Below are 14,499 nucleotides of genomic sequence, written 5' to 3'. Positions count from 1 at the left end.
ACAAGTCAAAAAGAGTGATTTGTGAGAATCACTTAAATTGGTCCTTGTAAACCCATGGCTGTAGTTCTGGGCCATGGGTTAGAGTAATAAAAACGAACAACCTGTCAAATCAGTTGCTGAGGCAGACATAATATCATTAGCCTCCACTACTAAAGACAGAGCAGTCAGAAAAAAGACTCCAAGCTATTTCCAAAGAGAGGTTTCTTCTCAAGAGATGAGAGATTATTGGAAGCTCTGCGAATGAAAGAAAAAAATCCAGATAACTCTAAAGTACTGAGCAATTAAGAAATACAGTGAGTATTGATGTAGTGTTGATATAAAAAAATACACAAACTGTGCTTTTAAAACTCAAATAACATGACAAGCAGAACAGGTGTGAAAGGGATTTATCCCCAAAGTTAATGTGAAGCAGAACACATCTCTCCATATTTAAAGGTTTTTTTGCTTTACTTTTTTTTCTTTATCTTTGAGAAGAATCATTATTAGAAAAGGCCAATAAAGAGCTAGAATAAAGTTCCTTATTTTATGGATAAGGAAATGAAGCCCAGAAGTGTCTGAGTAACCATGCTTTGTGGTAGCAAATTTTTGCTACAGCAATAGAAGGTATATAGAACTAGGGTCTTCCCTCCGCTGATCCCCTCCAATTTATCTTGTCCAGAATCTCCTGGATACATAGCTATAGAATGCTGTCTCCTCCATTAGACTATGAGCTCCCTGAGGGCCAGGACTTAAGCACAAGGTCTGGCACCAAGATGGCACTAAATAAATACTTGGTGACTCCTGGATACAAGTCTTCACATGATAGAATTTAGCCACAAAAGACAGAGGAGAGCACAGAAGACACCGAAGAATTGACAGCCACCAGAGTTATCTCAGTCATTAGCATTAAATATCTCCTATTCCTGGATAGCCCAGCTTGTTGCAGATTCCAGATTATTTTAGCTCAGAAGACAAAGGAGCTTCAAAATGTATATAGATTCTGGATAAACACAGGCATATGATATTCTTTCCTAGGGTCAGATAACTAACTTTCCTTACATTTTGGCGGCTCAGTTTACTTATCTATAAAATGAAGACACTGAAATACATTGGCAGAAATATACTAGCTTGGAGTCTGAGCCCTTGGTTCAAATCATGCCTTCTGTCACCTTGGGTAAGTCACTTAACCTCCCTTGGTCTGAGTTTCCTCATGTGAAAAATGAGGTTACCGGATGATCTCTGAGTTTCCTTCTAGTTTCAGATCTGTGATCCTATGACGGGACTGGATGAAAGGACCCTTTCAAGTGCTGAATTACAGCTCTAGAACTTCGTCTGTCAAACACAAATCTACCTCCTTCATCTTTTCATGAATCTTTATATCTTTCTTGGAGGGACAAAATCATGGTTCTTTAATCACTAGCCTTTTATATCCAGGAATATACCGATTTATATCTCATATAAACACAATCTATAGAATAAAATGTTAAAAAGGTAATTTACAATAAATCTTGTGTCCAACTAATAGAGGCAGCTAGGTGGTACAGTAGATAGAGTATTGGGCCTAGAGTCAGGAAGATCTGAGTTCAAATCCAGCCTCAGACACTTACTAGCTATGACCCTAGACAAGTCACTTAACTCTGTTTCCCCATCTGAATATGAGCTGGAGAAGGAAATAGCAAATCACTCCAGTATGTTTGTCAAGAAAACCCCAAATGGGATCACAAAGCGTAAGATACAATAGAAAAAACTGAACAACATCCAATTTGCTGTTTTTAAAAAAAGGTTCTAATTAAAAATTAATGAGCTGACCTTTTAGTGAATAAAAAATCTTCAAATGTGCTGGCTAGTTCTGGCCACATACTGTCAAATTTCCCAGAAGATGCATGCTGTCTTGCAACAGGTAATCCAATTGACAGAACTTTGAGCAGGGAAGATACTGCCAACTTCCACGTGGTTTCAGAAGGGCAGGCATACTTCAAACTAAGAGGTATCCTAAGAGTCTATTAAAAAAAAAAGATTACATTGAAATTAATTATTGTAAAAAATCTACAAAAAGAATTGCTTACACAGAGTTTTTCATTATAAGAATATTTTTTCTGAATATTTTTAATATTCTACATGTAAACAGACAGAAGTATTATTTTTTCCCATTGTACCAAACCTTTAATTCACTGAAAAGATATGATCTTGAAAACTCATTCCTTAGGGCTGAAGTAGTATTCATTTCATCTAATAGCTTAATCTATACCTCACCCTGATATGGTTTAGCCCACAAAACATGTCCTCTGAAATGATTTGCTGGCCTGGACACAGAAACTTAAGAGAGTCAAAGGAATGAATCAGATTTTCAATAAGAAGTGACAAAAGGTATTAATTTTTTCTGCAATACATTAACCAAATAAATAGTGGAGAATACCAAGAACTTATGACTCATCATGAAGGATTGAGCTCTCTACATTTTTACTTTTCTCTTCCTCCTCTTCTCATTTTCTGTTTGTACCTCTTTGCACTTCTCTCCCAATGGGAGATAGGTACCTCTTCCTATCTATTAAGTATGGGGAATGAAGGAAGGATTGTATCTTTCCCCTTAATGAAATTCTTTCTCCTTATCTTCATGCTTTTTCATCTCTTGAGATACTGTTTAACATCATCTCTATGTCTTAACTGGCTGTAATATAACTCAGGGGTATTTAAGAGAGAAAAATCCCCCACTTTATTCTGAAATTAACAAAACCACTCCAACTGATATTCAGTATCCTATCCAATTAGAAAAAAATGAATTTAAATATACAAAAATATATAACATCTGATATTTTCTTCTATGTTCTCTTCTGTTTTTTGTCCCCTTAACACTTGTGTTTAAAATTTTAGTATTCACACTGCATATTTATGTATGCACATATATGCATGTATATACATATAAAACATATATTCCAGTTGTGCTTTCTTTGCACTATTTCATAACTTCCCCCAAACTCTTTATACTACTGATATTTGTCACTTAATAACACAACATTCCATTATGTGACATATAGGTGTGTGTGTATATATGTACACACACACACAAACATGAGAGAGAGTGTTGGTTTTTTGGGGTCACTTCTCAACTGTTGGAAACTTAGGTTGTTTCCAAGTATTTGGTAATTAATTTGGCAATCATAATAATGCTATCTATAATCAGTATATTAGAACAGAAAACTTATTTCTAGTTTTTTATAATACTCTAAGGGCACAGTCCTAATCATGTGATTACTGGATCAATAGGGATGATTAATTTTAAAATATTTAGTATAGTGCAAAGCTGTTACTCAAAAAGATCTCATCAATGTTCAAATCAACCAGCAACATGTGACTGTGCCCATTTTGCCAGTGATGCCAACACTGAATCTGATATGGTCTATTGCATTAATTCACATTTCTCTATTAAGTGAAGATGAACATTTTTGAACTGACAACAAATAATATGTGTATCCTCATTCATAAATTACCTTTCCATATCCTTTGTTCATTTATCTGCTCCTGATAAATTGTCAATATTTTTATATTATGTTGTCTTTCATCATAAGTTTTAGATGTTATATATTTAGTCCTTATATGTGCCAAAATAATTTGTTTAAATAATTGCTTAAAATCGACAAATTCCTACTTTGATGTTTCATTGTTTTGTAGAGTTGCCTACAACTTTTTGAAGGCTATGCCGAAAGAGTTAAAGTTCTGGTGGGGTCTATAATGTTTGGAAAGGGTATGTGTTTGGTCCTGCCATTAAATCACATTTGCTTTCTGAGGACCAAGCTAGTTACATAAAGAGAGACTCATTACCAGTGGGCTGGCCATGAGGCCGTGGCAGCCCAAGGAACAAAGAAAATATAAAATGTCTCAATCATGTGCAGCCCTTTAATAATTTTTTCTTTTTTAATATAAACTTGACAAACATCAACATTTCAAAATATAAAGAACAGAAAACGGAATATTCTTTACAAAACTGAATTTCCACCACAACTGACTTTTTAAAAAGAGTAAATGGAATTCAACACAATAGCAACAAAATTTCCCTGCTTATTTATATTTCCTTCTACTCTTTTCTATATATTTATTATATTCATAGATGTTCCTTTGTTTCTTTGCATTTTTATTTTGCATCAATACCATTAGCATTCCATGATTTTATTAAGTATCTAAAAATAACAAAAACCATCATTTCTTGGCACATTTGGTGACCTCACATTGCAGGGCTAATGATAAGAATTTTCAAAAGGACCAATGTCAAAATAATTGCTTGTTTCTGTGCGAAAATCTGTTGCACAAGATGAGGAAGTAGAGAAATTACAAAAAGAACTTAACATCCTCTATATTAAATCAACATGCTAAAATGCTTGGTGATTTCAAGGCAAAAGGTACAGGAGAGAGTATACAAAAAATATGTATGTTGGAATACATGGTTTAGGAATAAGAAAGTAGATTCCAAAGGATTGGAGATGATATAGGGGTTTCACAGATACATGTCTTGAATTTTCTCTGAGAAAAGAGCAGGAGACATTAGATATGGCAAACAAACCATCAATCATCAAGCACTTATTAAGCACTTATTTACTATATGTCAAACACTGTACTTAATGTTGACAATACAAAGAAAAATCAAGAAGTTGAAGGAGCTTAATTCTAATTGTGGAGACATAAATAGGTAAATATAAAATACATGCAGAGTAGATACAGGATAAGCTTAGAGGTAAAGCCTCAAATGACAGCAGGGGGAAAGAAAACTGATTATATTTTAATAAACAGTAAACAACTGCTTAATAACATGAAAATCATTTTTTATTCAGTCACCTGTGTAAATATGAAAATCAATACCAAGCTAGAAGAATAAAAATGAAAAATATGACATGCATTTGAAATAACTCCAATCTGACCTATTTAGAAAAGTTACCAAAAAGTGGAAATAGATAAAAGAATAGACATAAAAAATTACTATTTCCTTAAGGAAGTTCAAATGATGTAAATCAACTGGCACAGGATACCAAAAAAGCCTATAGAAGAACACTTCACAGCTAGTAAATAATTTACAGAAACCAGGCAGCCAAGGAAAATACATCTCTAGAATTTAAACTCATTTATAAAATCCCACAGAGGAGGATGATGGAAGATGAACCTCATAAAATAGAAACAAGTTCAAAGAAGGATCAGTGAGCAACCCAAATAAAGTTATATAAAAGGTATTTAAGGTTTAAAAAGCAAAGACAATAAATAAATGAAGAACAGAAAAGATCTTTAAAGCATTTGCAATAATTCAGGTGAGAACCTGAGCTAGTGTGGTAGGCCTATGGTAGAGAGAAGGAGATACATTTAAGACAGGTTGTGGTGGAAGAATAGACAATATTTGGCAACTGAAAGAATATGTGAGGAGAAGAAGGGTAAGGAATTCAAGATGACTCTGAAGTGAACTTTGATGACTAGGGTGATGGTAGGACGCTCAAAAGAAAAGGGGAGGTGACTAAATAAATGAATTCAGTTTTAGACTTACTGAGAGTGAGATGCCAAATATATCCAATGTGAAATATCCAATAGGCAGCCATTAATACAGAACTAGAGTTTGGGCCAATACAAATATCTAAGAACTACCTGCAAAAAGATGGCAAGTGAACTCATGGGAGCTAATGAGTTCACTGAGAGTTGAGAGAGAAAAGAGGAGCACCGAGGCAGAACTGACATACACCCAGAGACTGGGAGTGAAACATGGACAATAATATAGTAAATGAGATTAAGAAGGAGGCGTCAGAGAAGAAGGAGAAGCAAGAGCATTATCACTACCCACCCCCCATTTTTTTTTCATCTTGAAAAACAAACAAAAACAAAAACAGAGAGGAGGAAATTTCAGGAGAGGGCAGACAACAATGTCAAATGCCACAGGCAGGGCAAAAAGGATGAGGCTTGAGAACTGTTATCTAGAGTTCACTGGTAACTCGGGAAAGAGCAGTTTCAGTTAAGTGATGAAAAGGGCAGACTGCAGAAGTTTGAGAAGGAGTGGCAATGAACGGGAACAGTTTTTTTTAAAGGAGTTTAGCTATTACTGGGAGAAGAATGTATACACATGTGTAATATATATGAGGAAGATTTAAAAAAAAATTTTAGTGGGGGCGACTAGGTGATGTAGTGAATAAAGCACCAGCCCTGGAGTCAGGAGGCCCTGAGTTCAAATGTGGTCTCAGACACTTGACATACTTACTAGCCATGTGACTTTGGGCAAGTCACTTAACCCCAACTGCCCTCCAAAAAGCACGTGCGCGCGCGCACACACACACAACACACACATGCAAATTTAGTGGCCCTACATATTTTGCTTATATTTCTCTATAAATCTGGTTACTAAATAATATTCACTTCTACAAAGAAACCCACTGATATGACCATGATATCAATATGAGTGATCTACTCAAGAGTGACAGCAGCTAAGTGGCTTAGTGGATAAAGTACTGGCCTGGAGTCAGGTAGACCCAAATTCAAATCCAGCTTATTCCATTGGAGAAGGAAATGGCAAACCACTCCAGTATCTTTGCCAAGAAAACTCCATGGACAGCATGGTCCATGAGATCATGAAGAGCTAGACATAACTGAATGACGAAAGGATGAAGACTTGTTCCTGCTTTATCAAATGTCCTTCCATAAATCCTACAGAAAACACTGGATCGATATAGTAAAGGTCTTTCCAGAGTTATTTTAACATGAAATGGTTACCAGTGCAGCACTGAAGAATGCCCATGCTCATTTCTCATTTTTGTAACTTGACTAGCCCATCATCTTTTCTACTCACATATTTCCTAGATATCTTATGCTATTTCTTTTTTTTAAGAGAGGGGAACGTAGGGAAATTGGGGTTAAGTGAGTTGCCCAAGGTCACACAGCTAGTGAGTGTTAAGTGTCTGAGGCTGAATTTGAATTCAAGTCTTCCTGACTCCAGGGTCGGAACTCTATTCATTGCACCACCTAGCTGCCCTATCTTATGCTATTTCTTGAAGGAAAGGTAGTTGTTGATAACATTCTCCAGCCTACTTATGCCCACAGAATTCTTCTCCACTGTCCTTTAAGTTAGTTACCTATGATTTCTATTTGGAAACTGGTATTCTATGCTGTCATAGCATAGAATACCAGTCAACTGTCAAACTGTATTACCTTCAGACTACTGGTATTACTATATATAACAGAAATTCACAATATCTGTTTAATCCTCTTACTTTTTCATTGTTAATTCAAGAGGTTTTATTTGTTGATGATTGTTAAGTTTACAAAAAAAGAACACTGGTACTAAAAAGATGATTTTTGTTTCAGAGAGCCGTTTGGGATCACTAAAAATACTGGGCAATTTCATAAATGGAAGTCAGTCCCATCTCTTCCTCCTATTCAGGTGTGGGTCCAGTTCATTATCCATGTACTGTCCAAGAAAGCTGTGCTGATGGATCAGCTCAATAAGCTATCCATCTGGTTGCATATCAAAATCAAACAGGTATTCATCCACTGGTTTTTTTCCTACGTGGATTGTGAGGTCAAAGATTTTTGAGTTACTGTAGATTTACTCTTAGGAGGCTCTGGAGGATTCTGGGGTCAAATGCAATCAGCAAAAAATCATCACCAAAGAATATCTTGAAGGCCATTCTGTCTATGGGAGTCCTTCCTCCATTTGGTTCTCTATACTTATCCATAAAAATGAAAAATAATTTTGGTGAGCATACATTTCTCTGTTTTAAATGCCTCCACTAATACTGATAATTTAATTATCAAAGCTACCACTGTTGTTGACTCTTATCAAGGAATTTTGTATGAGCTTAATGTACACATAAAACATAACTTTTTGGAGGACAAGATTTAAAACTGGGATTTCCTCTACTGCAGCAAATGGCTTATCGTCCACTAACAATAAGCATGAAGTGAATTTTTATTCTTTATGCCTTTCTTTCAGTCAATTGTGAGACTTTAAAATATTTCCAAATGTCTGTTTCCTTCTCACATTTTCACCAAAGATATTTCTATACACTTATAAATCGGTTTCAAAACAGTTGTTTTTGTGCTTTTTGGAGGGGGAAGGTAGGGCAATTGGGGTTAAGTGACTTGCCCAAGATCACACAGCTAACATGTGTTAACCATCTGAGGCTAAATTTGAATTCAGGTCCTTCTGACTCCAGGGCCGGTGTTCTATTCACTGCGCCACCTAGCCGCCCCTCAAAACGGTTTTACGGATGTAAGAAAATAGGCATATTCACTGGTACTTATCAATGACTTTGCCTTTTTCAAATACAATACTATGTTTTCTTTTTTTTCCGTTCTAATTCAGTCCCTTAATGAGCTCAAAATTTTAATAAACTCAGCATGGATTTCCTCTCTGTATACTTGGTCTACTCAAGTAGCTCTCATGTCTTTATCTTTTTTAGCTCTGTTTTGACTTTCTCATGTAACACAATAGGAAAGGATCTTTTAGATTCACTGTCACTGATAAAGAAAATTTTTAAAAAACTGATGATAAGATCAGGTTCATTTTTTCCCTTCATCATGGCTTCATCTTTAAACGTTCTTGCTATATGATCTCTGAATAACTTGGGTCTTACACCCAACTTACTGCAAACACTAACTGGCCTGGATCAGGTAATCAGGTTTGAAAAGAAATGCGGCTAGATCAGGTTCACTTTTTCCTCCTCATCATTTCATCTGTAAATGATCCTGATGGAATATGTGAATGCCTGGTTCTCAAACTAAGCTGGTCTGTTTCAGGTTATCCTTTCTTTTCTTGCGCCATGATGATGTGGGTACAAATGGTACCCTAGGGGTTAAGAAGAATATCAAAGGTTGCTTTCCCGGTATTTTGTGAGGGCCCTCCTGAGGGAAGAGTTCATTCTGTAGCTCATCCTGTAACTTGAGGCATCCTAATGTCCTTTTCCCCTTATCTTGAAATACCATAAAACTTCCCCTTATTTTGGACCACAAAATTCCTTCTCTACCTCATCCTGTGTCAAAAATTTCCCCTGCTCCCCTTATCCTGTCCTCAATCTTTAACTACTATAAAATCCTAAAACTACATCATCATCATCCTAACAGGCTATCTAGCTTTCTGTTTATATATAAGCCTAGTCTCCCCCCTCAATACAGGTACCTTTTACTCAGTCCTGTGGCTACAGTAAAGGTCTGTGTTCTTTCATGTTAATAAAGCTCCCAATGAGAATGCCTAAGTGAATTTCACACTGGAACTGCTCTCCTGAAAATGATGTCAATAGCGATTCACTGATTCACTCTTTCTCTGAGATTGATCTATTGATCTTTAGAATTGGTCACCTGGCTTGGCACCTTACTTTTCTTTGGTCCTTATGTTATGTTGCTGTTGGGTCCATTTATGCTTAGAAGAAATAGTTAAATAGTTAAACCTTACTCTACTTTTTCATTCAGATCTTGCTGTATTAAATGGGAAGATGGCAGATCAGGATGCATTAAATTATAGAACCTTCAAGTCAATAAATATGTTGGATCTTTTCAACCTCAGAAAAGTAAGCTTCAGTTTTAGTACCCAACCAGTTCAATTCTAGCAGCAGAAAGTATGAGTATGGGTTATTTTTTTTTTACCTGAGAGCAAAGAGAAGAGGGTTTCCCGATTTTATTAATTTCCTTAATTAATAGAATAAAATATTAAAGTTGCATAATACTGTCACATTTTGTTATAATTTGCTAGCATTATGATCTTTTTATCCATTCCCTTATTCATTTGCTACATATAAGGCATCGTGCCGAGTGTCTCATGGGTTACAAAAGCATGCATGGCTTTCAAACTCCAACAACTTATAATACAGTATGAAAGAATTTATAGGCTAGTAGTTGCTTCTATTTGGCATAAAAAAAATTTTAACAAGAAAAAGTACAAATCATTATACTAAATTCTATTCCACGTCAATTCCTTGTTCACTGGGGTTTTTTGTCTACTGATTAAAATTATTCACATCACCATTTAAGTATATATTTATATACTGGCTCAGGACTTGTGGTTTCACAGGTATACAAAATTTCTGTTGAGGAAACTCCCTCTACCAATGCAGAGCAGAAATTATTGTATAACTTAGATTCTTAGAGATTTGCCTTTGTAGCACTTATGTGATTTGTGTCAGAGTTGGAAGTTGAATCCAAATTGTTCTGAGGTCAGGCCTTAATCCATTATGTCATGAGTAGTTAATATAGTTTTGAATAAAGGGTTTTTCACAAAAGAAATTAGTATTTTTGTAAATTTGGTCAAAGAACAAAACTTCTTTTAAAAAAAGCATTACATTCATACATTTTTGGTTTTAGTACAGATGGGGGGGAGAATTAAAAGTTAAAAATGGAGATAAGTTTCAGGAGTTTGGGTCTATATTTATGTGAATATTTTTCTCTTTGAAAAGATTTAACAGAATTTCCAGGGTCTTAAATAATCACTAAACACTTGATTGCTTTTAAATAAAATAAATCGAGATTTTACTACATAATATGTCACTGACTGAATCTTACTCAAAATTTCTGAAATGTAAATTCACCAAACCATTAAATTAATTTTATGGAAAATCGCCTTCATAAGCATTATTAGCTTTAATGTCACATAGTATCAATGCGTAATTTCAAAAATCAAGTACAAATAAAGTAATAAAAATTACCTTTATAACATTTTGAAGTACTTTCTCATTCACTACAGCTTTGTGACAAGCTGTTTTTTGGTATAAATCCACCACCACTTCTAAAGATCTCTCTGCAAATGGTACATAATTCAAGGCTACCCATTCTGCCTAGAAAACAATATTTTAATATGAGTAAGCAAACAGAGAATAGATTAAAAATCATAGGTTTTCCAAAGAGTAATAAAACTGTTATAAACCTCAAGTCTTGGTTTTATGTCAGATTTCCACAAAAACATGCAAGTTTTTCCAAAGAATGCATTTAATATAACCCAGGTAAAAATAAAACAATTTTGAAAAAACCCAAAAGTTTTAAAGTTTTCATCATCTGAAGTGGACTTGGGAAGATGTGCTTAATTAGCTAGAATGTCATAACTTTCTGCCTACTAGGTTAGGACAATTTTTAAGGAAATTTAACTCACCGGTGCAAATAGTTGGATCTATTGTGATTCCATTGTGTTGCAGAACAAATAGAATGAGAAAAGTTAATACATATATTAAAAACTATCTTTCAAAAACTATGTAAAATGTTACTGTTGAATGAATAATCAGCATATGCATGCATTTAGAAAGCTGTTTTTCCTAAGTTAAAAAAATGACAATTTATCAATTATTTATGACTCTGAAAGTTCTTCAAAAATCAATCCAACTCAATTTCACACCAGTACAGGAAACACCGGTTAAACAATAATTTTCTTGGGTGCATCCATGGTTGATTCTTCTCTCCTGGTATTTATTTAGGAACTATTAGTTTGGGGGGATTGGGAAATTGTTTTTTGATGGGGGTGAACAGGGTTTTTTTGGGGAAAACAGCTAAGAACCTCAAAAATTTAAGGAAAAGAGTTAAGGAAATCAGCCATTCTGTTAAAAGAAAGAGAAGTCAAAGAGTAATGAAACAGTCTGTACAAATTAATTTTGTATATGCTTTACAATAATAATAGAAACAGGAAGGCCTGTTTAGATGGGGGAAATGGCTTTTGTATGGACAACCAGGATTCATCTTAAATGGAACTCCCTATATTCAAATGTCATTAAATCAAAAAGCATAAATAAGCGTTTTAACAAATTACCTGATTATATTTTGCATTTGCAATGTGCTTTGTTTCCAGCTGTCCATACTGTGGAGGTTTACAAGAAAACTCTACAAATGCCAGTAACTGGTCAAATATTGCTGGATACATTATTTGCATGTTTTCTGGACCTATACAGATGGCCTAAAAAAAAAAAGAGAATTATAATGAAAAACTCTTAGGTCTGTGAAATTTCTAAGTTTTAAATAGTCAGGGGGAAAAATGTAAAGCCCATCACAAAAAAAAAAAAAACCAACAAAACTTACAGTTAATGCTGGGATAAAGACAAAACATTTGACTCTAAACCATCCTTTGGTGATATTTATCACACATTTCTGAGCCTGTTTATGGGGACGATAGTTTCACTGTCAACACAAAGGGGTGTTTGGAAAACTTAAATGTGAGTATTTAATATTACTATCTCAAATAATTATTCCTTCTTGAACTTTTACTTTATCCTTATATTCCTACAGGTACTGGGAGATACACTTTTCCTTTGACTAAAAATGGACACAGTCATTTCAGCTGTTCTTGAAACTTAATAACCAATAAAGTACATGGCCTTTTGAGAGAGAATGTGAATTATTCTTTTCCCAACAAGACAAAAAACTGATCTTTATTCCCAGAAAAATAAGGCACATTCCTAATATTCACAAACCCAACTATATTAACTTACATAAACATACATGTGCATATATACACATGTGAATGAGAACACAGACAGAAATACATATATAAAAAATAACTCATTCCCAAAAGATGTCACCAAAGAATATTCACAAAAACCATTCACAAAAGAATTTCAAAAGAAAAAACGCTTCAAATTACTACTAAGAGAAATGACCCTTATGTTTCATCTCACAGCCTTTGGCAAAGATGACAAAACTAGATGGCAATAGTCAATGCTGGATGGACTTAAATACTCACATCCTTGCAATTATTCTTTTTCTTTGAGAAATCACTTAAGGCTTGTTCAATTTTTTTCCCTCCTGAGATTAGGTTGCTTGAAGTTCTTATTTCTTAAGAGTTCCATTAATCTAAGTATCTTACATTTTTGTAAGTATTCATCTATATCTTTTAAGTTACTGGTTTTGTTTGTCTATAGAGTTGCTCAAAAAGCATCATTTTCTGCCTTTCTGCATTCATTTCATTTTAATCTTTGTATGGGGTCAAAAGTGCCATAAAATGGGGCAGCTAGGTGACACAGTAAATATATAGCACCAGCACTAAAGTGAGGAAGACCTGAGTTCAAATCCGACCCCAGACACTTGATACTTAACTAGCTGTATGACCGTAAGTCATTTATCCCTAATTGCCTGCCTTCCCCCCTCCAAAAAAAAAAGTGCCATAGAATACAGAGTAATCATTATATTCTTTATGATTTCCATATGATCACTGCTCACTTTTCTAAATCTCTATTCAGATCTTTAAGGTATTTCCAATTTATCTTTGTATTAGATGTGGCTAAGTCTAAAAGGGGAACATTAAGTTCCTCAACAACTGTTTCACCACCTATAGCTCAATCTACTTTTCCTTTATTTATTTAGATGTTATACCATTTGCACATATGGTTAGTTTTCATAGCATTCGGCTTCTTCCTCCATTTACAAATATAGCTAGCCTCAGTTCTTGATGAGGTTCAGTGCACGGGGCCCACCTCCACCTGCTCCTACACTCTTTGATGGGGTGATCAGGTGCTGTTTGGCCATGACTTTGATTCCCTTGGTGTATCTATCTAACATTAGTTTACTCAGACTTCATTTAGTGTCCCTCCTCTTAACTGAAACTAGTCAGTAGACTAGGTGGTTTCTGTTCCCCATAAGCTTTCTTGGTCTGGGGCACTGAGTGGTCTTTTGTCTCTCCCTGTTTTTTGGTTATTCTGTTGGAGTATTTCCTCTTCTTTTTCTTCTAAATAGGCTTTCCCAGTCACAGTGCTATGGAGTCTTCTGTTACCCCCTGAGATTTCCCTGGTAAAGGCACAGACATTTCTGTCTCTCTTCCTCTGGTGTTTCTCCTGTTGGTGAGCTGGGTTATCTCTGTCACCTCTAGGAATCTGTATTCTCTAGCGCTACTGAAGTTTTCAGCTCTGATGACCTGATGCTGACTTCTCTAGCAGGACTCCTTTTACAATGTTCACAGCACCTAAATGTGCTTTTGTATAATAAGGGTTAGATGAAGGAACTCAATGATGTTTCTTTTGGGGTTTCTTGGTCATTGTTCAATTTGGTGCTATCATTATTGGAATAAAAGTAGCAATGTTGAGCTTTTGTGTGAACTATCATGCCAACATCTTAAATGGAAAATAAAATTTTTAGTATTGACATTGTTTCCTTACCTAAGGTGCTTTTAAGTACAACTCAACTTCCATGATAGCTTTCTAATCATATGTATTTTTACTGTTCCTTGGTCTGAGAGCATGATTGCCACTAATGATTATTGGATTCACCTGCACCACAAGACTAACCTCTGCATCCTCATGTTAAAACATAACTGTGAGTCTATATGTTTCAGCTATATTTCTTACAAACAACACTGTTAGATTCTGTTTTTTAAACCATTTTACTATCCTCCCTTTCAGGGGCAAGTTCACATAATTCACTTTAATGATTCTGTTTTATTAGGTGTGCTTTTGCTTTCATCAAATCACTACCTCTCTTCTTTTACAAAGAAAAAGAAAGTGGCAAGGGAAAGGAATCAAAATCAACCCTGTAAGCTCTAATTGCAGTGGTCTGATCCCACTCCTTATATTTTCCTCTTTTTACCCCTTCAGATCAAAG

General features: G+C 35.0%; 1 protein-coding gene across 2 annotated transcripts in view; it reads right to left on the bottom strand.

The window, feature by feature from the left end:
• MON2 (MON2 homolog, regulator of endosome-to-Golgi trafficking) overlaps positions 1-14,499 on the bottom strand; it is a 148,596-nt gene that overhangs the window by 33,732 nt on the left and 100,365 nt on the right. The window contains exons 27-30 of one of the 2 annotated variants that reach the window (XM_069080685.1): positions 11,723-11,866; positions 11,075-11,092; positions 10,635-10,763; positions 1,789-1,979 (exon numbers count right to left, since the gene is read on the bottom strand). In XM_069080685.1, coding sequence (XP_068936786.1) covers positions 1,789-1,979; positions 10,635-10,763; positions 11,075-11,092; positions 11,723-11,866 — 482 coding nt within the window. The remainder of the gene's footprint in view (positions 1-1,788; positions 1,980-10,634; positions 10,764-11,074; positions 11,093-11,722; positions 11,867-14,499) is intronic. The other variant, XM_069080692.1, reaches the window with a different exon arrangement.

Source organism: Petaurus breviceps, unplaced genomic scaffold (assembly GCF_028583685.1).
Source record: "Petaurus breviceps papuanus isolate PSGF00001 unplaced genomic scaffold, PetGlider_PUasm1.0 154, whole genome shotgun sequence".
Lineage (NCBI taxonomy): Eukaryota > Metazoa > Chordata > Mammalia > Diprotodontia > Petauridae > Petaurus > Petaurus breviceps.
Note: the sequence above shows the minus strand (reverse complement) of the source record. Positions and strands in the feature narration are given on the sequence as shown.